Source organism: Cryptomeria japonica, chromosome 5 (genome assembly GCF_030272615.1).
Source record: "Cryptomeria japonica chromosome 5, Sugi_1.0, whole genome shotgun sequence".
Lineage (NCBI taxonomy): Eukaryota > Viridiplantae > Streptophyta > Pinopsida > Cupressales > Cupressaceae > Cryptomeria > Cryptomeria japonica.
Window position 1 is genome coordinate 488,268,532 of NC_081409.1, and position 27,979 is coordinate 488,296,510.

Consider the following 27,979-nt stretch of genomic DNA (forward strand, 5'->3'; position numbering starts at 1 on the left):
GAGACTGACGATTTTTTTGCCAACCGAAAAATTGTTGCCCTAATAAAACCGTAGGGAAACTTGAAAAACAGAGATAGGCTTTTGTAGGGACCCCTCTCATGGCCCTGTAGGTTCAAATGGATCATTCACAAGTGCCACGGATTCTGAGTTAGGGCCCGTCAAAGTTTGAAAATTTTGAGCACTTAGGGCACTCAAGGGACGACATCGGTAGGGTATGACCTCGAGCGTTGGATCGAGTGGGGGGGAAAAATAGGAGTATGCGTAGGGTAATAATGCCTAACTGGATATGTCAGAGCTGACGATTCATCATCGCGACGAGCAGAACAAGAAATCAGCCACACGACAACATTCGATTGAGTGAGACTGATGATTTTTTCGCCAACCGAAAAATTGCTGCCCTAATAAAACCGTAGGGCAAATTGAAAAACCGAGATAGGATTTTGTAGGGACCCCTCTCGTGGCCCCGTAGGTTCAAACGGATCATTCGCAGATGCCACGGATTCTGAGTTAGGGCCCATCAAAGTTTGACAATTTTGAGCACTTAGGGCACTCAAGGGACGACACCGGTAGGGTATGACCTCGAGCATCGAATCGAGTGAGGGGGAAAAATAGGAGCATGCGTAGGGTAATAATGCCTAACTGGACATGTTGGAGCCAACGGTTCGTCATCACGACGAGCAGAACGAGAAATCAGCCATGCGACAACATTCCATTGAGTGAGACTGACGATTTTTTCACCAACCGAAAAATTGCTGCCCTAATAAAACCCCAAGTGTTCGACTGAGGTGGGGGGCAAAATAGGACCATGCATAGGGTAATAATGAATTGTATCAAGTATTGTTCATTAAATGAATTGTATTGTATTGTTCATTAAATGAATTGTATTTTTCATTCATTGTATTGTTCATTGAATGAATTGTATTGTATTGTTGATTAAATGAATTGTATTGTTCATAAATTGTATTGTTCATTAAATGAATTGTATTGTATTGTTCATTAAATGAATTATATTGTTCATTATAAAAACAACAGTTACGATGAAATGAAATGAATTGTATTGTTCATTAACTAGCCATTATTAGTCATTGTTAATTATTGGAATGAAGATTAAAGATATCCATGATAACACCACGCATAGATGAGCAACAATTTATATGATTGAATATCAACTTCTGTATATATAAAAATGTTGAATGATTACAAATGTATGTCCATACATAAATATGGCATAAACGCCAACTGAAACAAAATGTATGTCTAAATACGTGAATGTATGTCCATATACAAAATATACATGCCAACTAGACATGTAAGCATCCCAAAACTATCTATAACATCCTAAGCTACTAATGGATCATGAAAATTGATCCTCTTCGCTACACTGCTCGACTCTGAAGGATCCTGCACAAGAAAAACAAACCACGATTAATATTAGTTATATTTTGTAATTCACATTCGAAAAGTTAACATAAAAATGAACTATTCATGTTTACCTCATCTCCACATTTTCTCTTCAGCTTTGTAGGACTCTTGATGTATGGCTTTGGTAGAGGAGGTATGTTTTGAATATTTTGATACACAACCTACATATATTTAGAAACATGACATTGATACAAGTTAGCATATAATTGTCACTGATAATAAAAAATTATATCTACTAATCAAATAATAAAATAAACACACATCTACTCGAGGCATCTCTTCTTCTTCTTCAGGTATACTAGGTGTAGTCATCAAGGATGTGAAGCCAAGAGTTCTCTGTATATAAACACAACAAGTATATGAAACTATCAATCTATGTCTAGACATGTATAATCACTATAAGTTATTTAAACTATTCATTCAATCATATTTGCATTCAATTACCTTTCCCTTGTCTCCAATTGCACTACCAGTTCCTAAATCACACTACATCGCACTCGTGTTGCTTGTGCCCTACAAGAGTAAAATAAGATATACATGCAAGTTACTTCATAATCTAATTAATACAAATATAAATGATGAGCATGTATGTACAATAAAATACAAATGACTAGGTGCAATAATATATGTACCATCAAGCTATCAAGGCCAAATGAAATGGCCGACAAGGTGCCCTCTTGAATCTGTCTCAACTCATCCTTGGTCATCAACTGTTAAATAGACCATGTAAATAAAAATTAGTACTTAATATTATCTAATTTATAAATATTTAATTAAAATATAACATGAACTGTGAAAACACAAATCTTACCAATACATCATCAATGTATGATGATGGTGCCTCCTCGACTCTAGCATGTGAGGACTCCCCAGGGTATCCTCCAGTCTGTGTAATAACATCTGGTGCATCATGCATCTCATGCACCTCATAATCTACACTGCCCACAGGAGGATTAACGGGTTGTCCAACTGGACCAAAGCATACGTGCCCACACATGACACAACTATGGGGCATGCATATGTGTGGAGCTGAGGATGACGTGTCACCAGCACTAGATGTGCCACTACCATCAAGAGTAGGCTGAGATACTGACACAGCCTGAGAAACCAAAAGGCTACTCAAAGAGTAAATAGCCGATATGGTCCATGAAGCCGCCTCACAAATGATATCAGGATGTTGAACTGCAGTTCGGGGATCAACAGGAGGAGGGGGACATATGGGCCTTGGAATACTCTGACTGCCCCAGGTCTATTTTGGGGCATACCTAAACCTACACCCTGGAAAGGTTGGATGTCAAAGTAGTTCACATGTTTGCGTAGAACAAACTCAGCATACAATTTTTTAATGAAATAGAAGGGGATATCAAGATTGTTGTTGGGTAGTTTGTCAAAAACCATCCACCAACGATCCCAAAAGTTTTTCACAATCCCATCATTTGTGCACCATTTGATAGAAAGTTTTGTTTTTTGGGGATCTACGGGCTAACCAATACGGGGATTGACAAACAATGAGGCGATTTCGGCTTTGGATATCTCAAGATCCTTGATATCCTTATACGACAAGCCATCTGCATATTTTTCCTTCATAGAATCTCGCCACAAAAGGGCGGCATCGTGCTCCTCAGTCATGGTTTCCATACTTTTTATGATCGACGTGAGAGGATCAAACAATGGGTGTAGACAAGGGATCCTACGATATACTTCTGCAATCCCCCTCAATTAATTCAAATTTTGTGCAATCAAATCTTGAATTGAGGGGGGGTTTGGCAAATGAGGGTTTGGTTGTTGCAGTTGTGGTTGTGGTTGGTCAGTGTTTTCATTGTCATCCCCCATTTTTAACCTAATTGAATGTAAACAATTAAATTTAGTTAATAAATTTAAACAATTAGGTATTTGATTTTAAAAAACCTAGTTTTCATGAAAAAAACCATATTTTCAATGAAAAATCAAATAAACATTAACAAAAAATACAAAAAATTAATGAAAATGATTCAAAACGATAAAATTCTTACCTCTAAATCTATTTTTTTGCAATTTTTTGTCAGAACACCGGATATCGGATGGAGCGGATATCGGATTTTGATGAATTTGCGCGACCTGTGAGTTAAAAATGACTCACGGGACTGTCACTGTTGAAATATAAAAGTCTCAAAAAATCGGATATCCAATTTTCTCGAATATCCGATTTCTATACTTAAATTATTTTTAAATAACATATATAATATAATAATATATTATATTATATAATACGTATTGTATTATATTATATATATTATAATATATAATATAATATAATAATATTATATTATATATAATATAATATTATATTATATTATATAATATTGTATTATATAATACGTATTGTATTATATTATATATGTTATAATATAATACAATATTATATTATATATAATATAATATAATATAATATAATACAATATTATATTATATTATATATTATAATACAATACAATATTATATATTATAATATAATACAATATTATATTATATTATATATAATATAATATAATATAATATTGTATATAATATAATATAATATAATTTAATATTGTATTATACTATATATAATATAATTTAATATTGTATTATATTGTAATATATTATATAATATATAATATAATTTAATATTGTATTATACTATATATAATATAATTTAATATTGTATTATATTGTAATATATTATATAATATATAATATAATATTATTAAATTATATTATATAATATATAATATAATATAATATTATATTATATAATATATAATATAATATTATATTATATAATATATAATATAATATTATATTATATAATATATAATATAATATAATATTATATTATATAATATATAATATAATATTATATTATATAATATATAATATTATATTATATAATATATTATATTATATTATATTATATTATATTATATTATATTATATTATATTATATTATATTATATTATATTATAATATAATATAATATAATATAATATTGTATTATATAATATTATATTATATATTATATAATATAATATAATATAATATTGTATTATATAATATATTATTATATTATAATATAATATAATATAATAATATATTATATAATACGTATTATATAATATATATAATGTAATATGTAACATATAATATATTTTTTAAATTAAAATTACAAATAAAAATCGGATATCTGATTTTCTCGGATATCCGATTTGCATAGGTAATTACCAAGCCAAGGTGTACTGACACCCAGGCCAAGCAAAAAGTCAACACGGATTTTTGCATTTTTAGGCGAGTGAGGAAGGCTATTTTTTTCACATCACCACTTTTTGGCCCCCCTTGCACTAACCCTAAATACCAATCTCTTATAGTTTTCATTCATCCTCATCAAATTCGGAGCTTTCTTGACTCTTGTCTATGTTTTCTTCACTTTGAATCTGCATACCTTCGTTGAACTGCATCTCAATGCTACGAGTAGATCTAGTACATGAGTCAATAGTCCCATTGGCACTTTGGTTTGAAGTGTTGCCCAAACCTCTTCTTTCAAGCAATTTTCTAAATTTTTGTCTAGTTTGTTTCTTAGCTTTGATTTTAGGAACCCCAAAGCACTGAAAAACTCTCTCATCTTCCACCGAACCCAATATCATGGTAAGACATAAATCATCAAGCTTCAAATATTCTGGTATTGAATTACGCAACGCTACGTTCATAGCTATATATTTCCAAAGCCTTGTTATTGATCCCTCTTCGCGAGGGTTCTCCATTCTGCCATATTGTTCCCTCATAGTGTATGCAAAACAAGATGATTGCTCTCTAAGACGAGTTTCATCTAATATTTCATTTATAGTTACTCCATTCAATTCTCTGGATATGCAAAATTGTTTTATTAAAGTCAGTAGCTTACTTCAAAAATTAGCTGCACTGTTGAGGCTCCAATATTGAGGAAACACAATAGACATGGCTTCAAGTAGGTTGTCATGAGGGAATCTGCTTCTAATCTGTGAGGAAAGATCATAGGAAATTTTCTTCACAAAAGTATTTACAGACTCAACAATCTTGTCAAAATCTTCCCTTATAACTCTTGCTAGTTGCTTCTTGGGGCGCTTTCCTGGTTCCTCGGGGTCGACCATGGCATAGAAGTGCATTGGTATCTCAACTCCCCATACATTGGCACATACCTCCTCATTTGCACCAATTTGTAAAAATTTATCAAGATTGTTCAAATCTATGAGTGTATGCCACTTAACAAATTTTTCATCAGATAGTGTTAGTTGATTTCGATAGAGATTGTTGAGGGCCTTACATGTCAACTTACACAGCGTAGCGTATTCTGCAATATACAGAGCTCTTTTTTGGGCAGCCTTAATAATATTCCTCATTTCCTCTAGCATGGGCATAAGAGCTGCTAAAGTTAAGAGTGTCTCTAGATTACTTAACCTCCAAAGAAGGTCAAGAAATTTTGGTTGCTCTGATTCGTCGTGAGTTGTGTGAAATAGTCCAATCAAGGATGGATATTCTAAAAAAACTCGATGCGCTGGACCATCCAAAGAGATCCATCTGGTATCATTATCCTTGAGAAGCTTGTTCCCATCAATTAGTCCATCAGAAAAGTGTTGAAATTCCATAAATCACTTGGGACTTCGACAAAAGTGTGAGTAGAGCTCTCTGATTAAAATTTCAATTTTTTTTACTGAAGCATACTTGCTCACAATTCCAAAAGCTAGATTCATTATGTGAGCCATGCAGTGAATTTCAGTAATGTACGGTGCAAAATAAGTTTCAATCTTTGTACAAAGACTGTTCCTGTGACCTTGCATTACTGAAGCTCCATCTGCTCCAACACACACCAATTTTTTGGCAATCGTCATGTCATCCATACCTCCATATTCAATTCAACATCTCTTTACTAGTTGAAATAAATTTTCCATTGTCACACTATCCTTCATTTTAGCAACAAATAGTAGATGAGGTTGGCAAGCATGATTCTATACAATATAAACATGCATGCATACCCATGAAGTATTGTCTACTACCGTAACTTCGTCTAAAGAATGTGCAATAAAGTTTGTCTCTCTTATTTTTTCCTTTACATCTTCTTTTCCAACCTCAGCAAGACAACTTGCACATTCCCATCCACTGTTTACTAACCGGTGACTATTAGGATTGTTAGGAAATTTCAAAAAGTGTAATAAACCACTAATTGATGGGAAATTTGTCATAGCACGCCCTCTGCTCAAAATATAAAAAACAACACTTAACTGAACAACTTTTCCCAGTTGTTCTATTTGCATTGCTTTTCCAGAACTAGCTTCAATAGAACCTTTAACTTCAGCAGCCCTCGTCTGTATTTTCTCATGAAAATAATACTCTTTGGCATTCCTCACATGCTTACATTCCTCCTTTGTTTTCCATCTTATAACTGATTTTTCAACTTCGTCTATCATTTGTTTTTCATAAACTTTACCCATATGCTTTTCTATGGTGTCAAATTTTAGCTGCAACCTAATTTCCTTGTTATGTTTTTAAGTGCAAATATTACACCTGCATTCTATTAGAGGCTCGCCTTCAATTGGATTCTCCACTAGTTCAATGAATGAATACTTTGATGCCCAATTAATTTGAAAATTCCTCACTGACATATCCCACTCCCGATCCTTTTTTTATTTTGGTTGATCCTTTTTTGATATGTCTTTTATTTTCCCCTTCTATGCATTATCATCTACAGCATTATCACCCAAGTTGATTATATCATTCTAGCTAACTTGGGTATCTACCAGATAATCTTCTTCAAGATCATCCTGATCTGAGATATCAGGTTCATTGTCGTCTTCAACATGTGGTGTAGGTTGTGAATTTTGTACTTGTACTTATGATGATGTACTTTCCTGATTTTCACCACAATCTTTTCCAAAGCCAAAGAACAAAGACAACGTTCTACGTTTTGTTGGCCTCTCATGGCCTTCCCCACATTCAAGTTTCCTACCCTTCTTCCTGTTCAACATCTCCAACGAAATAAAGGCTGCAAAAAAAACATCAATTTATTGAAGAAGCAATAATAGACTATAAAGTATAATATATGTTTCATTGGCCCTACGACCTACAATCTAAATGTTTGAGGTATGAATCTCTCAGTTGACCACTTGGCACTGACAGGTCCCCACTGATTAAGAATGAACTCAACAGTGCAAACAAATATAGATAAATTCATAATAATATTATAACACTTCAAAAATATGATCACTCACCTTTAGGTCACTAACAATCGCCAATGCAGTCAACCGCAATGGTTTTCCTTGGTCTGAAACTTCGCCATCTATCCGAATTCAGAGCCTAGAACCCACCAGATTGTGTAGAGATAGATCTGATATTTGAATGTATTTATACCAATCCTTAAATGGCGATTTCCATGGGAATTTTATATGGTATACAAATATTTGGCGAATCCCGCTTAACTATAACATGACTTATGTAATTTTTGAGGAGATTATGGGTCGTCCAAATAATTGGCAAATACAATATAGTTGGCAAAAACTGGGGTGAATGGAGATACGCGTTGGCAAAATGTCAAGCGAATTGGGTCCTCCTAGCTAACAAATCTTCATATGCTTATTGGCGAATTATGGTCATCTATTAAGGCAACCTCGGAGAGTGTAGGCGAAAAAATTAAATTTACCATGTGTCCACTGTATACTGTATTGGTGAAATCCTCGCATAGAAACACTTAATTTCATCGAGTCGTGAATTTGATGAAAATTGATAATATTTTGGTGACATGGCCACCCCTAGTTGGTAAAAAATATTCGCCATTTCTCAAGTCGCCGACGTGAAAAATTCGCCATTGGCGAATATTTGCCACTAAAGTAATCTTTGGGCCATAACTTGTGTTGATGTCTTCGGGGACATATCTTATTCCTCTACTAAGATACTAGGAAAACCAATATGGCCACATACAAGAGCCGCTTTGAAAATCTAAATTTTTCAAGAGATGAGTCTGATAAAATTCATGACCCTAAACTATGTTCAAACCCAAAGACCCTTCGAGAAGGAGCATGTGCATGAATGCAAGAAAATTTGAAGAAAAAAGATCTTGAATCTTTGGTGTATAGGCTCTAGCATTATGGTCTTCCTCAATATATGGTTCCCTTAGTTCATCATTGCCCTAAGCTGATAGATGTGTGCACTGTAAATTTTGAGGCAGATGTTAGAATATTTCAGGGGCAATCCCTTAAAGTAGTCATCAATGTTGATGCCATTAAGGGATTTTTTGTGTATTCATTCTCTTTCATCAAAGGTTGAAATGTTCAATAGGAAAAGGATGGAGAGCTACTACTCCACCCAAACTAACGCCATTAATTTTTGCAAACATGAGTTGAAGAGAAGTAGGGATGAGACCCAATTGCCCAAGTTTCTCATAGCCCTTAAAAATCATAATCAAGATTTATAGGACGGTTTTTCTATGTTGGCATTCATTTTTGGTTTTGACCATGACCGGGAGGTGCGCGAGTTTTAGATGGGTTTGGCTTTTAAACTTAGGAAGCAGAAGGGTGTTTTTTGGTATGACATTATAGATACAATTGCAAAAAAAATAAGCAAATAGTTACAAAGTTATGACAAGGAGTATAAGTTCAAGTACCCTTCTTTTCTAGGTCACATGTTTTTACATTAGAATGTAGACTTTTTAGTCAGTATATGCCTTATCGGTAATCAATGAGAATAATTGTAGAAACCTTGTGTCTACTTGGACCCATATCCTCTAAGCTACTCATGATTGTTATGCTTTTTCTAACCAATTATTAACCCCTATCTTAGAAGACCTGAGTAAAGGGAATTGTGAGCACCACACCAAAAATTATGTAGACCAGGTTAAATGGATGATGGATAGTCAACCCCCATGTGATTGGTTTATAGGAGTAGATTTTACACTCATTAGAGTGTGCATGGCTTCTTTGAAGAGCCTTTCTGACTCCCAACCTATTTAACAAATAGAATCCTTACGATAAAAATGTTTATATAACTTTCAGTTTTAGACAAGATGCATGGAGCAGGGAGGTATAAAACTATTATTTATAAGTATCCATTGGTATTAGGATCAGTCACTCTAGAAAAAAGAGGTGCAAAGAACTTGTTGTTAGCTAAACTGGCTCATCTGGGCCTGGTTTTATGTGTGACAAATGTCATTATGATCCAAATGGTTGCTTTCCATCTTTCAAAGTCAAGACGACTCACATCACTCGTCCCTATTATGATGCACGACGGAATCTGACAGAAGATGGTCCTAGTATATATGTAGATCTAGCTCCTATGTCAGCACCCTCAGCCAAGAGACCACTTTAGCTATCATTTTACAAGGTCTTAGCACAAGTTAATCTTGCTACAAAAAAAGGCAGAGTGCTAAGGTGTAAGTTTCTCAAAAGGGGTTGGGCCGAAGAGAAAGTTGTTGATTTTTGGACTTTTTGACAAGAAGTTCAAGATTTAAATTCTAAATTTCAGAACAATCCCATAAATGATAAATTTGAAGACATATGGAATAGAGAGCATGATGACACTAATGATGAAGAATAATAAGGGTCCTAAGAGCGGGAAAGAAAGGGTAAGAAGCCTTAGATTGGGCTTGGCACAGGGCCATTAATAGTCAAAGCATATACAAGAATCTGATGGCCACACACCCAAAATTTTAGAAAGAGACCTCAACCTATACGACAACCTCAAAAGATGCCAGAAGTGAACAACCTGCCGACACCCAAGGGAAAGTTGAAGAGCAACTGGTTGTTTTGGTCCCAACTTCTACTACCTCAGTATTTCAGGTATGTTTTTCTCCCCCTCTTCTTACTTCTCAATCTCTAGTCAGTCCATTAGCACCCCCACCTCCTATTTCTTTAATTAATGTTAGTGCTTTGGTCTCGCTTTCTATTCCCATGTTGATTTTTGCTCCACTTCATGTGCCAATCCCTACTTCTGGCTTAATTTTCACACCCCCATAGGTAATTCTATAATTTGCTACTGTGTCCATCGCATCCTTTATTGCAATGACCATCGCTTCCACAGTATCCACCCTTTCATTACAGACTGTAGCAGCTATTATAGCCCCATTATCCCCTACATATAGTTTGAGTATTACACCTCCTCTTGTATCTATGGGACCATTTCAAAGTATCCCTCAACTTTCCCCTTCAGTACTCAATTTCCTAAAACAAGCACAGCCCAAGTCCTTTGTGATCTCGATTCCTTTTGGCCTTCCTACTGAATTTCCTTTTGTAAACCAATATATCCAGTCTTCTTCTGACTTCATAAATTAGGCTAACACAACAAAGATGTTGTGAGAAAATAGAGCATAGAAGAGGAAAGAAAAGAATACGTCTAAGCTTGTTGTTCCTCGTATGGAAATAATTTTCAACGAAACACATCAATCTATAATGTTTGCATCTAAAATTCCAAATATAATAAATCCAAAAGGGCAGATGAAACCAAAGGATTACGTGGTCCATGCAGTAGGAATTAACCTAAGTTGGGTTCGTCCACAAGATAAGGTGGAGCATATGGAGGAAACACAAATGGTACTAACTATAAATTTCCTTAAGCTCAGTCATCACCTGGAGAAAAGAGAAAATGAATTGAGAAATGTGAAGGATACTATTGACATTTTGAAGGCAAAGGAGAAAGCAAAAGATGTAGAGATTGCTCGCCTAACCAAAGAAATATAGGGAAAGACCCTTGCTATCTCCCAGCAAGGACAAGCAGAAAAGGCTAAATTTTAAGAGGCGTTGAATAAGCTTACAACCTAGACTTAGAAGGATCAGCAAGAAAAGCAAGATTTTTCTAAAAAGTTGCAAGCAAAAGATCAAGAGCCTTTCAGATATGGCTTGCATCCAAAAAGAGTTGCAAAGTGTGATTGCAAAAATAAATCTCCTTCAACAAGAAATAAAGAAGCTTCATATCCTACTAGTTGAAGAGAAACAAGAAAAAGAATTGGCAGATATCTAATTGCATGATAAGCTCAATGAGCTTGCTCATGTGAATCAAGAACATGTAGCCCCATGAATTTGTAAGTGCAAATGCAATAAGAGCTTAAAGACTAATAAGCAAAGTTTGACAAAGAGCTCCATGAAGCTCAAGTTTCCTTTGAAAAAGAGCATGAGGCCAAAGCAAAAGCAAGGAAAGTCCTACAAGAGAAAATCTCAGAGCTAAATTCCTTACAACAACAAATTTCTTATTTTGAAAAGAAGAATGAGGAATTATTAGAAGATATAGGGGCAAAAGAATTACAAATTTATTTGTCTTAGGAACTCGCCACAATGACTGCTTTATAGGTTAATTTCCTCCCAATCCTTCAATAGCTCTATTTTTCATATTGGGATAAAGTCACAATGACCATCGCTTCGCTTTAATCAGCCTTGAATTTTCTCACAGACACCATAAAGTTGAGCGCAGAGGTATGGAGTGTGGTCGATCAAACCCTACAAGTTATTACACCAAAAGTGTCTGAGTCTAAGTTGTTGATCGAGAAGTTGTATACAATTGCAGACCATGTTCTTGTAGTAGTAGGCATATGGGATCACAGATCAGTTTCTCAGAAAGCTAATGAATTTATTAATTGCAATAGAGAAGCCTTGAAAGAAAAAGATGTGCTTGTACGCATTAATGGCTATCATCACTCACGTAAGGAGGCAGTTTGAGAAATTCGTATAAATGGATCTCCCGTCCCCTTTCCTTCCTGATGACTTGGTGGTAGTAGAGAATCAAATTATGCAGCTTCTGGAACAACGTCAGCAATATCAGTCACTATTTCAATCACTCAAACGGGTTCCTAATGCCTTTGATATTAAGAGCATTATTCACCCATTTTCCCAGCTTAATTTTCATCTTGACCTAGCCTTTGGGATGTTGGGTGATTTATCCTTCAAGGAAATGATTGAATTGGATCATGCGTATGAACACCTACGAGCTCAAACACGGTCTTCAGATACAGAGTGCTCTGATGTCTTTTTTTTTAAGTTTTGGGTCTGTTCTATGAAACTAGAAGTTTTGAGGTTCTCATTTTCACAAGCGGAATTCAACACTTTTGAGAATGGCATTCTCACATTAGCCTCACCAAGCTCCGCTAGGTCGCTATGTGTCTCTTTCCCGCGCTTTAACTCAGACCATTGTATAATGCAAATCTTTTACATTGAGGCCACCACGCATCAACCTTTGCGGGGTTTTCTTGAGAAATAAAAGCGAAGAGCATCAACAAGTTCCATTGTCTCGCCCGTGAGTTTTCAAAAGGGAAGAAAATACAAGCCAAGGAGAATCTTTGTCTAACTGCCATGTGTCCCTGAAGCCAAGCAATCGGCCATGTGTTGGTAAAACAAGATGTCGAAGATCACCACAATCAGAAAGTAACCAAAGCGCCCTCCTTGGAAAATGTGCAAGCCAATACAAAGAATCAATTTGTTGAAGCGGTTAGGTTGAAATGATGATTTGGAGTGATAGAGGTGATTCTCCTAAGAAAAACATGATAGTATTTTGAATATGGACAACCACGTGGCCAAATTGGAGAATCATTTTTGTTTCCTCAGGCATCCCCATTTGTAGAAAAGGTCTTTAAAATAGCAGATGTCATTAGTTTGAGGGGGTTCACTCTCAAAAAACATTTTCTAGCTCTTACTTCAATACCATAGCATTGTTTATGGCCCATGCAAATAGGCGCTCAAAGTGTGCTAGTTTATGGCCTTTATGTTTGTTTATTTTCATTCATGCTGAAACTATGTTTTGTGTCAATTGAGTAAAGGTTGAAAATCTGTAATCTGATGAAAACTTTTGAGATTTTAATATAACTTCTGCTAGTTGAACCATGTTTAATACTCTTTTAGTTCAGTGATTGTATTTTAAGATTGCATTATGCTTTTGAATGAATCTGTGAAATGAATATTTTCTAGTAATGCATGATTGTCTAGCCTTTTAACTATGCACATGATGTATGGTTTTTTGTGCTCCCAAAGGTTTTAAATCAAAAATTCTTGGCATATCGCCTTAGTTTAGGTTGTTTTTTAAGTTTTCTCTCTCCCTTTTCTCTTATGCATGAAGAGTCGGCTTCTAAAATCTTGGAGGTTGTCCAATGAAGCGCAATAGGTCCTCCACTCATTGAACTTCCCATATGGTTGTTGTATTGAAAGTAATTTTAGGCATCAACAAACACATAATCCATAGAAAGATATGAACATGAAACATCAAACACACCATACACAATGAGACACCAGATTTTATGTGGAAAACTTTGTTAGGAGAAAAACCATGAAGAAGTTGTTCTCAATATATGAACACTTGTTAGGGTGACACTAGTTAAGTTGATTTTTACAAAGAAAAGCTTGCTACTAGAGGGTTCACTACTCAAGAGAAAAAAAGAAGAGTCTCACTATCAGGGGGCTCACTACAAAAATGAAGAAGAAGAATAAAAGAGAAAGAATCACCACTGATGCACTTCTTCAATCGCAAGATTTGTAGATACCTTTGGCTCATTGTTTCCGGTAGCTAACACATTAAAGCTCACACTACTCAATAATTTTCACCAACTCAGCATCAACTATCAAATAGTTAGGAAGATAGATCCTCTTTCATACACCTTCATCGCATTTCACTTTGTTTCACCCATACCATTCACAACACCCAAGCATCACTATATATACCATCCTTACATAGGAAAAATCTCCCAAGGTAGGCTAAGAAACTTAACCAAACACAATTCAAATTAGGTTGGCACTAAACATTCATGAGGTGGAAAATAATTTAAATTGGACCACAACACATCTTAATCAGGACCAAAACAATTATCAAACACGTTATGCAAAATTCCATAATCATCAACGCAACAAAGTAAAGTGTAGACACCTAAGGTCGACCAAACCTAGAGTAAACACCTTCAAACTTGTAAATCATGCTTCTAAAGCCCAAGATCACACACCAACTGAATAGAATGAAGAGCTAAGGACATTAATAACTTAACTCCAAAAATGCAATGCTAGAAAGCATAACGCGGAAAAATGTGGAGTATGCATTTCACATAGAAACATTATCAAATATTGTCAAACATACTACTAAAAATAACTTATTCATCACAACAATTTGGAGCACCAAATCCAAAATATAACATCTCCAAACATAGCTTAATAATGTGTCGAAACTGCAAGAATATATATGCAACATAGAAGATATGTACAGAAAATTACTCAGCACGACTGCTTAGAAAAGTCAACAACACTTATACCAATCAGTCACAAATGACAACCAAGGCATGTTGACATCAATGACAACACATAAGTAGCTCATTCTGATCAACCTTGCAACACCTTGCACTAGAGTATGTGTATGAAAAGAAGACAATATCATGTTGATCTTCAATGCTTGCTCTGCATTGGAGAGAGCGTTGATAGGAGTGTTGACTCTTTCTTCATTCTCATGAGATACCCTAGGAGAGGTATTGTATACACCTAAAAATGGTCTGAAGATAATTAATTAAATACACAGTTATTTAATTAATCTCCCTTCCCAATTAATCGAATTTGCAAGCAAATTTGATTAATTCCCTTATTCATCTACTAGTAAATAAATCTACATGATTTATTTATATAGTTCATTTCATATCCCTTTTGATTAATTAATCTAAATTAATTAATCCTCCCCCCCATCTAAATCAATTCTTCTAATTCCTAATTAAAATTAACAAACTCAAGTTTATTGAGATTAATGACCATTTTCCAATTATTTGAATTTCTAAATTCAAATGAGCACATGGCTACTAAGTTTTAACCACCTAACCTAACCACCCTCTAACCTAGCCCATTCCACCCAACCCTAAGTTTAACTAACCCTATCCTATCTTTCACATCCTAGCCTCCTATGGGTTGGATATTCTCCCCTTAAGACACATGGCACTTAGGCCACATGTCTCCTCCCTTGGACACTTGCCCCCTTATGAGCAAGGCTCCTTGACACCTGTCACCACAGAGATGACAAGTGTCCCTCCCTCCAACCTCTTCTCCAACCTCCTCCAATTTCACCCTTGATATCTTCAGACTCAATCTTGACCACTGATTCCTGCCACCTCACCCCTAGCCTTGGAAATCCTATAAATATCCCCCTTTTTGGAGCACAAAGGATCCCATCTCATATAAATTTAGGCATTGTTAGTATAGGCATATCCATTCTAGCATATCATTTGAGCATTATTATTATAAGAAATTATCGAGTTTAATTTGATCATTTTCTAGCATAATTGCATCATCATCATAGCTTAATCATGCATATCATTAGCTTGGACTCTTGGATCAATCTAGCATAATCAATCTCATCTAGCTTGCATATCATATCATTTCAAATCCTCCATCTAGGTGTAGTCAAGTCATTGGGATTTCTTATCCAGATCTAAGAGCAAATCCATACTCGCATCTCTTAGGAGGCGATAGGTCGCTTTGTCATGGTTTATCTTTCACTTGCTTTTAATTTGCTAACCATGCTTGTAATGATCTATTGAGTGTTTGTGTTGCAGCTAGAGGTAACCTACTTCACACACACGACAGGTACAAGTGTTAGCCTTTTCAATGTCATCCTTAGGACTATAATTGTCTACAAAATCTTTTATGTGATATACATATGCAATGCGTTTTGTTGAGAATGTCATCATAAGACAACATACAATGCAGATAAAAGATTTGAGAGATTATTTGCAAGTAGGAAATTGTGATGGATGAAAATGGAATTGGGTAGATTAGGGCATAATCCTACTTTCATTCATACATTAGAATATGAAAGAGCCTAAGGAAGTGATCCACTTTGACTGTCTCTTGTGAAAGAGAGTCAAAAGATATTTTTAGGGTTTCTATTCCTTCGTTGATATGAAAGGGAATGTGTAAAATGTAGGAGAATGATAAACTAAGCTAGTAGTATGAATGTAAACAACCAAAGCAGTAGCAATAACAGTCAGATATAGAAACAAAATTGAGACAAAAAGAATAGATTTGGAAAAGGGAATTTGGTATGCACATGTGACAGAAAATCAGGCTTGATCTAATAAGACCAGGTCATTGGGCGCTCTGGTCTCAATAACTAAATTGATTTGCAAAATAGAAATCTATAATATGAGACTGTGTGAGGTCTATCTGCCAAATTCAGAGTTGATTGGGGAGGACTAAGGCATGGTCCTAGAGGTCGAGGGCATTAGACGCAATAGGGCATTGGGCACCCTAGTCCATGAAATCCAAGTCTTGATTCTGGTAATGGTTCTATGACAGTTTGCTGAGATCTTTCAAAAATTGTCTACTTTGACAAAAACATATAACTGCACTTGCAAGCTAGAAAATGGTGTTTGTGGCTATATAGGGTTTTGCCTTAATCCAACCCCTTGTTTTGGTAATTTCCACCTCCAAAAAAAACCAATATAGTATTTAAAAGTTTGTGCCCTAGAATCTCATGTGTTTGTAAGATTCCTATGAGCTAAAATGCAAACTACAGTTCTACCCTATGTTTTGATTAAAAACCCTAAAATGAATGTAATGTAAATTCTTCGAACAAAAAATGCAATGTAGATCTAAAGCAATAATGTAGATCTTAAAATGTGATAATATGTAGATCTGAAACTCAAATAGAGATATGAAAATAACATGAAACCATACCAAACCTAAGGAGAGGTACAAGTCAATCAATAGTCGATGATCTCCTTATTATTCTTCAATATCTCCTAAAGCTTCCATGAATGATAGAAATATCAATGAAGACTTGATTAATGATCAATTTTTTTATTGTAGACTTCACATAAAACCTATATTTTCACTTCACAAGGATCTCCTTCAATCGCTAGAATTGGATCCTTAAATGAGGGAAAGAAAAGGCTATATATATTAACCCCTAACTTTAATTTTGATAATAGACCGATGTAGAATTAATAAAAAAATTGACATAAAGTGGGATTTGAACATTACAATACCACCAAATTAAGATCCTGAAATTCGGGGGGGAAAGTACGAGACCAGAATGCTAGCATTTTGGTCCAAAGGACTTTTTTCCAATTTTCTAGGGATACGAGATATCATAATTATAAAGTCAAATCCAACACGATAGATCAATCCAAGGTGTTTAGATATGCAAAAATGTGCTTTGAAGATTGAAATTAGGACATTATTAGGACTAATTTAAAACAAAATAAAAAGGGGAACACCTAGGGTTAAGGGCTCAATTTTATGATATGTGAATTGATGAGAGGGGACTTTAGATTCAATTAAATTAATAATTAAATGCCTAAGAAGCCCTATAAATGCAAGATGTTATGGGACACACTGAGGCAGACTTGCTAGCCTAAGTGTGGAATTGGACAACCCTAATTAAGGGTGTACAATTTACGACACTATAGAAATATTTTAGAAATTCTAATGATACCATATGCAAGAGTACTGTAAATGAAAAGAAGCAAGATATAGTGAAAGAAGTCATTATCCAACATATGATTTTGATAAATGTAACCAAGCAGCAATTTAATCACATGTGAAATAGCTCAAACCAATCATATCTAGTAAATTTCATTATTAGACACTTCCAAATCAAGTTTGAAAACACCATTGAAAAACTATGCAATCCACAAGTCAATTTTAGAAGAATAAATTATGTCTAAATTTATGTAATTCAATTGTATATATGAGTGCAAAATTTAATGTTTAAGTGCATATAAATCGGATCTAAGCCAATGAATCATAAATAAGCATGAAAAAGGGGTTCACCAAAAATGTAATGTTTGGTGAACTAGCTACCCAAATGAATGTAACTATGAGTGTATAAGTTATATGTTTCATAAATAATTGTAAATATGAATCAAATTTGAAAATGAAAAATCAGAAGGAATGCAAGCATGAGAGCCAGGTTCACCAAAATGTAATGGTTGTAAAATTAGAGTTTCACTAATTAAGATAATAAAAATACTAATCTTACCTAAGGGACCATTACATTTTTTAGGGGATGAATCCAATAGATCCAACCACAATTCAATTAGGAAAAGGGCTTAAATGCTTATTAGATTCACTTGTTTTGTTTGTCTCCCCTTTTTGAGTAGAAATTGGATGTAGATTGTGAAGTTAGGGTTAAAACAATGGAAAATTGAAGTGAAATAATAGTAACAGACTACTACAAATATCAAACAGCCACAAACAGGGATCTGAGCAAAAGAATAAGATCAAAACATGTTCCTAAAAGGTTGGGCAAATTTGTCGAGACTAGGATGGTAAGTCACCCTTGTCTTGTAACTCTGAGACAGGCAAGTGGGATACTTTTCGAATCGGGGAGACACACTAGATTCGCTATCGGAAGCTTGGACAAAATTCTCAAGACTAGAATGGTAGGCCACCCTGGTCCTCCACTTTTTGCTCTGTCAAAATCTGAACCCGTTTGTCATCAACTCTATCAAAATCTTCAATCATAGTTGCTAAGTCAACATCCTTCACACAGAAAGAGAAGAAATGGGATTGTGGATAGGGGTTTTCCTTAGGTCAAAACTCGGATAGGAATTAACCTTGAATGAAATAATGTAAATACTAAAGTAAATGCTAGGAGATATACCTCGGATATGTAATGGTTGATAAGAAGATTGATGATGCAATGCTCTTTAGATATGATCACAAATGTTGGATGCAATGACATGATAAACACGTGAACATGAATGACCTAATGAAACACGTGCTTGCATGAGGATGGATGTGACTTTGTTCCATGATGCTTGAAGGATATGGTGGGATGAAATGTTGCTCGAATGCTTGAGAATACTTGATGATGAATGCTTGACGGATGCACGAATGATGGGGTATGTGTGTGATAATCAAATGAATTGATAGGATGTCCTTATATAGGGTTCCCTAGGTAAATTACCGGTTAGGTTGACCTCCAATGGTCAAGTTGAGCCACAAGAGCCAAAATCCATTGGGGAGGGAGAGAGCTTTCCCAAATTTATTTTGGATCTTGTTTAAGGGGGACTAGGGTGGTGGGGCCTCATAGTCCAAACCAAGGTGCCACCATGATTTGGTACTCCAAAATAGGACCAACAAATCAGTAAATGGTGAAGGACAACTCTTGGACTAGGCCCACTTACTGGTATCAATAGGTGACATCAATGTCGAGCAAAATGGGTCGAAAACGAGCCTAGGGGAATGGAGATAGGACACAATAAGGTAGGAGCACAAACATGAGGTGTAAATTGTACCGGTTACAATTTACAATGCTACACCACTACATCAAACATTTTTAAAATTATGAGACATACCCACACAGGAAGGAATCCACACCCATATTTTATGACCATTGTCATAACCAAAATCGGGCCCCTTTTGTCGGGACAAGGGTACCTGGAGCACCCTTCTCCTAGGAAAATGATGGTTGGGGTGCCTTTGTCCAACCAATTAGGGCTAAACAAAGGTCCACAAACTAGATGTTAGGTGAAGTTTGAGAATTGAAATCAGTGTGAGCAGAATCAAACATGGTCAAAGCACGAAAGGCCAAAACGCCATAGTGAGGCCTAATGTGAGGATGAAAATTATATAGGGATACAATTTACGACACTACAATTGCACAACTACCACCAATACATAACCAGTTTCTATGTAAAGTTAGTGAAACATGTAGTCTAAGGTTCAAAAAACAATACAAGGAAAATAGAATAAATATAAATAAGACACACATGTCAATAAATAAAAAACAAGGCCACAAATACCATCTAGGCATCATAATTGGTCATTGATTTCATGCTATAACAGTGCTACAAGTGGCATCAATCATCATTAGACTCCATGCAAAATGGGTACTTACAAGATAGATGCTACACATTGAATGTTTTTTTCTAATTTGGAGGCTTTTTGTGGATTAATCAATGTGAGGGGAATTTAAGAATGGTCAACCATATCCATATCCTTTGAGCATATTATATTTAGTTTTAATAATGATAGTTTATTTTATTTTGAAATACATCCTCATAGTAGTTTGCATTCCAATTAGAATAGGGGAGAATATAATGTTGAAAATTGCATCTTGATGCCCTTTTAAAAGCCTTATCTTTTAGGCCCACTTTAATTAAAGTGTATTTGTTGTGCAAGTCTACAAGTCATGTATTGTTACGCGAAATTTGGATCTAGACATTATTCTATCTTGTTTCCCTCATCACTCATCCTTAGAAACCAATCTCATTTCTTAAATCTTTCATTCACTAGCTTGTATCAAATTCCTAGGTGTAGAACTAACCTAGGTCATTTCATAATCAAATATTTGGACCTCAAACTTTTAAAATCCATATTTAAACTTGGCCAACCTTTTCACTACTCATTGTAAATCAAAGAAGTGCATGTTTATGTCGATTCAAGTGCCATCTTATTGTACTTAAGAGTATTCACTCATTGACTTGAGTTAATGCGACATGCCTTAATCCACTTGCACATCATTGAGGAATCTAATTAAATTTGGCGAAGCATACATCAATATACATCACCCTAGACATATTGCACATTTGTTTCTTATCTTTTATTTATTGTTGCAAAACCATTGAATTGATCATCCTAGGGAATAGATTGAGGAGAACACAACCCTTGCTTTGCAAATTCTTAAATGGTGTTTTATCAAAGCAAGCAAAATCTATTTATTAGATGTTAGTCACTTCATTTTTTTGGTTATAGGTTCTTCTCTACACACGAATTTGTTTTCCACTTGTACCAATGTGGATCTAAACAAAAACAAACAACCATCAATTTGCAAATTCTGATGCAATTTTTTTTATCAAATTTTAATATTCTAATATATGAATTCTTCAATTTTAACAACTTTGATATATATTCAAGGTAAATACAACTTTTAATTTATGTAATTTATTTTTTAAAGTATTATGCAAAGATAATTAATAATTTTCCCTAGGACATATGAGGAGATGGTTTATGTTGTCCAAAAATAGTGTACCAAAATAATAAAAATTAGAACTGAAGTGATAAATTTTTAATAAAAGTACTTTGTGATGAATTGTTGAACAAGAAGATATAGCCACTTCTATCTCTGGTTGAGATGAGATGTTTCAAAATTAGTATCACTGTTATAATGAAATGAAATGATGTCATATTCATGTATATTTTATACAATATGATGAATTGTTGAACAACAAGATATAGCCACTTCTATCTCTGGTTGAGATGAGATGTTTCAAAATTAGTATTACTGTTATAATGAATTGAAATGATGTCATATTCATGTATATTTTATAAAAATACAATATGATGAATTGCTGAACAAATTATACCGTCTTTGTTTCTAATACAAATGAAATGATTCAAAATTAATATTACTCTGCCTTTTTCATGTTGTAAAAATTGAAGCAACATGAGAATATTCGTTAAAGATACATTGCGATGAACTGTTAAATAAGTAGATATAACTAACTATCTGTATCTCTAATTGAAGTGAAATGATTCAAAAATTTATAATACTCTTGGAATGGCACGAGATGATGCCCTTTTTTATTGCTTTCCAACTGCTAGAATGCAAGAAGATCGAGTAGAAGGTCCTCCAGCAGCAGTCGGAAAATTGCTACTTCAATTTTTATCCCTATTTCTTCCCTTTCTACTGTAAACCTCTTCCACTTCCATTCTTCTCTTCCGCTCATCAACTCCATCTCCACAAGCTTGTCTGTATCAACTGTTACCTCTTCCAATGGGCATGTAGTCGTAGTACACTGCAAAACAACGGGATTCATTTGAGCCAGCTGCTCATATTCGCATATCTTCTTAAGCACATGTTTTCTAGCTCCTCCTACTTTGATCAAAACACGCTTTATCTCAGACAGAAATTCAATGAAAGAAAAACAACAAACAAGAAAGTGGAAAGGGGCAGAAACGGACTCTGTTGAACTTGAAACTCTAAGCCGTATGTGAGTGAGTCCAGGACAGAAATTGGACTTTGTTGTTCCTCTTCTGAATTCTCATTGCTTACCTTGCTACCTCTCTCCGAAACCCTTTTATTCATGTAGGGAGCGCATTTGTTCTCCTTCTCATCACAAAACCAGTAGAACTTGATCAATAATAGACATGCAAAGATAAGAAAGCAGACACTAGTAGTTTTTATTCACTGAGAAAATTCCAGTTTCCAACATAAATTCACCAAAATCGGATGTTAAAATGGCCAGATTGTCCAAACTCAAAGTCTCTTGGCAAGCGCACATTCAATAATTTAGAAAACTGAAAGTTAGGGTTTCAAATTTAGATCATTTTTTAATTGTTGATGAGTTGAACTTTAGGGTTTGAGACAAGGCACAAAACGCAGGATTGGTCATGAAGGAAAAGCAAAAAGATTCACCTCAATATCTGTGGAGTCCGACTTAACGTCATCAGTTGAAGTCACTTCATCTATCTCCGGCATGAAATTCAGAGGAGTCGTAATAGAAGTCGACGGAGCACGCATATAATCTTTTTGAATGCAAGTAACAGATCCTTCATACCGATTACAGACAGCTTCACACATTTGGGGTTTTGTTGTGATGATATTCACTGCAGATCTCGGACTGTGATCAAAATCACCAGCTCGATCGATCTCCAAGGAAAAATAGGATTCCTCTAAATTGCAAGGATCAGGATCGGGATCAATTCCTTTAAGCTCACTACAATCAGAGCTGCTGCTTCGACCAGTAGAGTTTGATCCACGGTCACTGTCGAGGCTCGATTCTAGCCATTCACTGCTGCTACTGCTAAAGGAAAAATCCTCTACATTTCCTTTCCCAGTCCCACTGACCTTCCTTTCCAATGAAGAAAAGCAGGTACTACTAATAACATCTCCACGGCTTTCCTTTTCTCTCACCAAGCTGGTCCTTGAATGGCCCGCATTCTCATAGATATCAAGAAATTCTGATTCTTGGAACGAATTCCACCTCACAATGTCATATATTCTAAGTCTAGCTTCCTCACTTCCTTGCACTTCCGGCCAAGGCCTCGGGGCATTTGAGAATCCCAACTCTGAAGCAGATGATGCATCTTTGATACACTCCTTAGACGGGGCTACCCTTGTCAAAATAGACTTGAGTAGATTATATTTATTCTTCCTCTGCCCTGTTGCTCCCCTGTTCTTGTTGTTGAAGACAAAAAACCTAGACAATCCGAGTGCGTTGAGTAGGAGCTCTGCAGCATTGGAGGCGGAGGTGTTGTTCTTACCACTCAACTCCTCGTCCACATACGCATGTGATTTTCTCAAGCGTTTACTATTTTTAAAATTAGCCATACGATCCAAATGAACAAGGTAACGAACGGTTGTACAGGAATGCAATCTGGGCTCCAAAATCCTGGCGGCCGCTTCCCTGAGAGTTGTTGCGCTCGATGATGAGGAGCTCAACTCATACCCTTGCCCTGATAATCTGTACCCTCTGCCTCTCTTCATTTTGCCTTTCGAAACCACCAAAGCCTCCTCCTGCTTCTCCTGCAACACTTGTGAAAGAGATTTTGCCTGCATTTTACGCTCACAATGTCCATTCATCTCTGCAAAACAGATTTAGAAACATGAGCAGACTAAGTGAAAACGAAAATCTTAAACAGATCTCAAGTGAAAGTGATACATACAAATTACAGTGTTCCCTGCCTGCGTCTCAGAGATTGCACCTTCCTGCAATGCATCATAACTCTCAACCCTACCTATTTTTCCAGATTCACAACGGAAAGAAAAAACCAAAAACAGTTTACCCTACAAAAGCCACAAGGTAAGTTAAAAAAAAAAAGCCTTACCGACCAGTGATCGTATTCAGTTGACTCAAATCCGAACGTCCATCAAGATTATCGAATAGAAGGTGAAAATAGAAAATGCAAAAGGGCAAGAATAGAATACAATGCTTTGAATGGAAATGTATGTTTCCTTTTCCCATCCCATCGAGATCGAGGTGAGGAGGTACAATTTACAAATAACAAGAGAAAAAGCACAGCGTGCAAGGATGGTTTCCTAGCAAAGCGACAAAATCAAATATTTGAAAGCGACAGCGTAGTATGAAATGCTACGTTGACTGAGACGTTTGAATTCGTAAATGATGTTCATTCAGATTTTGAATTTATTTATTTATTTAAAACTATCTATCTATCTATAATCTATGTACTTACAGACCTAACCATGCACGCCCGCGCAATTCCCCGATTCCCCATCGACTTTTAAATGATTTAAATTAACAATTTCGAAATTTATATTTTTTTCACAAGGGACAACTAGGTAGAATACTGAAAACTGAAATGCTACGTTTTCAAGCTAAATAGTATTGTTTTAACTACTCAATTTTTTACAATTTAATTTAATGTATTTGCCACTTCCAAGTTATTAATAGTCTAAGGTTTAGTGTGTTTGTGTAGGTTTATCCTAGAGATTATTTGAAAAGGGTTAGATAGGTTGTTTTTTTAATGGGTGTTTTTTTTTTTTTGAGTATTTTTATTATGTATTTATTATTTTCACATTTTAAGATTTTTATATGAAGCTTATATCAAATTTTCATTATCATTATGTTTTTCTTCTAAGAAGTTGTTATCTTAAGGGCTTAGAGTTTAGCTAGTCACAAGATATTGGTTGGCATAATGGATAATAATCATAACAAGGAAAATTATTTGATTGTGAGGCATGCTTCGAACAAATAGACAGGCAAGATTTCAATTTTGTTGCACTTTTTCAAGAGATTTTCTCCTTAACTTGCTACTTCTTTTACACAATTGGTTGATACTCTTGACATACTATTGATTGATAAGACCTTTTTTTAAGTAGTTTCAAGGTGTTGGTGTTGAGGTCAACTCTTTAAGTTATTTCTATAGTGCATCCTTGACACCCTTACCCAAGCTTCTTCATCCATTATAAGTCCTCCTACTTTTAATGTCTCTCATGCTACATCTCATGTTCGTCCTTGTCATACCATGGCTACTTCTCAACATGTCAGTTTTCCATCTATTTCCTCCATCCCCTCTACTAATATATATCCTTAATTCCACACCCCTAGTGTACCACCTACTTCCCATCATTTAATCTTATGCTACTAATGTTATATCTTCATATTAAGTCACTCGTGCCATACCTTCTAATACCACACTTTTTTTTATTTACTAAGAGCATATTACCACTTACCCCATTTCTTTTTCTATGGTATCTTTACCTCTCATTCATGGACAAGTTTAGTGGCTATAATTAGATCAAGATAGCACCAAAAGACTAGGACAAGACCAGATTCACTTGTCCTTGGTGAACTTATGCATATGTTGTCTAGCCTTTTGGTCTCTACAATGCCCCTAGCATTTTCAAAGGGCGGACCTTAGCATTTTCTTTCACCTCACACATGATTGCATGGAGTCATATACGAGTGACTTCACCACTAATTGTGATAGTTATGATGAATGAAGCTTTCACAAATTTGAAGAAGGTACTTCAAAGGTGCATGAATCATAATTTGTCATTAAGTAATGAGAAGAGCTACATGGTGATGCAAGAAGGAATTATGTTAGGCCATCATGTTTTTCAACAAGGTATACAAGTTGATCCTATGAAAAGTGAAATGATTAAAAATCTACCTATTACTTCCAAGAAAAAGGATGTTAGAATCTTTCTTGGTCATGTTGGTTACTATAGGAGATCCATTAAAGACTTCCAGCAAAATAGCATCACCATTATTCATTCTTCTCACCAAGGATGTAGAATTTGAATGGACTAATGCTTGTCAAAAAGCTTTCCAAACATTGAAGGATGTGTTAATAGAGGAACCTATTCTTTGAGGACCAAACTGGAACCTTTCATTTTACATACATATGGATGTCTCGGATCACATTGTGGGAGCAGTTCTAGGATAGAAGGAGGGGATCATTGAATATGTCATTTATTACATTAATAAAAACCTGCAATCAAAATAACTCAACTATATGGTCACAGAAAAATAAATGTTGCAGTCATCTATGTTATCAACAAGTTTAGACATTACATAACTGGATATCAAGTTTTTATATGCACTGACCGTGCAGTGATAAGGTACTTAATGAATAAATGTGTTGTCATTGGCAAGTTAGTTAGATGGTTGCTATTGCTACTAGAATTTGATATTACAATAGTGAATAAGCCTAGCAAAGCAAATGTAGTTGCAAATTTTCTACCCCGACTAACAAATGCGAATTCAAATTCAATCATAGATGATTCATTCCCTAATGAGCATCTATTTTCTCTATAATTTCATGACCTATGGTATGCCAACATTAAAATCTACTTGGTTTCAGGAAAGATGCCTCATTAGTTTTCTCCAAGTGAGAAGCATCAAATTGTGGAGAAAAGTCTCTTTTACTCATGGATATGAAGGCTATCACTTCTATACTAGGCTAGACAATGTCATGAGGTGTTTCCTCTGAAAAGATGAAATACATGACATTCTTCATGCTTGTCATGATGAACCTTGTGGGGAACATTTTGTAGTGAAGAGAACAACCATGGAGATAATCAACACAGGTTACTATTGGTCATCTCTGCATAAATATGTAGTCAAGTATACAAGGCATTGTAATAGGTGCCAAAGAATGGGCAAACCCACCAAATCAAACAAGATGCATTTGCACCCTCGGCTGGTTATAGCACCATTTGATAAGTGGGGATTGGATTTTATTAGGCCAATCAATCAACCCTCCAACAATAAGGAGTAAATATTAGTTTGCAAAGACTATTTGTTGGATTCAAGGATCACTGAGAGCGGGGGTGAATCAGTGATCTACCGGTTAGCAAATTTTCAAACTTAACTTTAAACCACCGGAAGCATACACATGAAACTGTAATGCGGAAATATAAAACAAGCAACCACAAAATCATAACATCAGATTTTTACATGTAACCCCAAATGGGAAAAACCATAGTGGGATTTGAACCCACAATATTATTCTACTATGGCTAGTAGCAAAACAATTACAATATGGGAAATACACAAGCATTCAAGCACATTACATAGAGCTCATTGCTCAAATACAATAAGGGCTACAACCCTAGAAGGCTCACTACCTTATTGATTAGTTACAGTGATGAATTACAGCAAAATGAACTCTAAAATAGCATCTACAATGCTTGGATGAGTTCTGGTTGAGTGCCAAATTTACTGTCTAGATCACCTCTGTTGATCTGCTCTATTCTGCCATGTTCACTGTCTCAGTGAGCTACTAGATCAAGAATGTGCATGTAAACTACGCCAAAATTAATTCTCGATCACCACTCGCTCGCATACAATCATACCATCCACCAAAAATATCATCAACACCAAACTTATATACCAACAATCACAAAATAGATCATTTACCATGTCGGCCTGCTAGTGTAATGTGTAGTCACATGTCAGCTTTGACCGGATCACAAAAGATAAATGTAGATCACCAAAACAATAATAAAATGATGTTTCAATGTCGGCCCAATCAATCCAAACACGATTCAATGCACCACAATCACCGGAAAGCTTTCGGACCCAAAACTACTCTATTCTTCCTAAAACACCGATTGACATCCACTTCCGGTTAAGAAGAATTAAAGCTACCAAATCAAATCT

General features: G+C 35.2%; 1 protein-coding gene across 6 annotated transcripts; it reads right to left on the reverse strand.

Moving 5' to 3' along the window:
* Nucleotides 1–21,642: 21,642 nt before the first annotated feature.
* Nucleotides 21,643–24,337, reverse strand: LOC131069789 (uncharacterized). 6 transcript variants are annotated; one of them, XM_058005352.2, is made up of 5 exons: nt 24,184–24,337; nt 24,018–24,060; nt 22,768–23,936; nt 22,314–22,458; nt 21,643–22,227 (listed from the first exon to the last, which is right to left on the reverse strand). In XM_058005352.2, exons 3-5 carry the CDS (start codon nt 23,932–23,934, stop codon nt 21,950–21,952), a joined length of 1,590 nt encoding a protein of 529 aa, XP_057861335.2. In that variant the 5' UTR covers nt 23,935–23,936; nt 24,018–24,060; nt 24,184–24,337; the 3' UTR covers nt 21,643–21,949. The 6 variants fall into 6 exon arrangements, with proteins under 6 accessions (XP_057861335.2, XP_057861337.2, XP_057861333.2 ...); XM_058005354.2 differs by having other exon boundaries at nt 21,643–22,224; nt 24,180–24,337; XM_058005350.2 differs by having other exon boundaries at nt 24,180–24,337.
* Between the last annotated feature and the right edge of the window lie 3,642 nt (nt 24,338–27,979).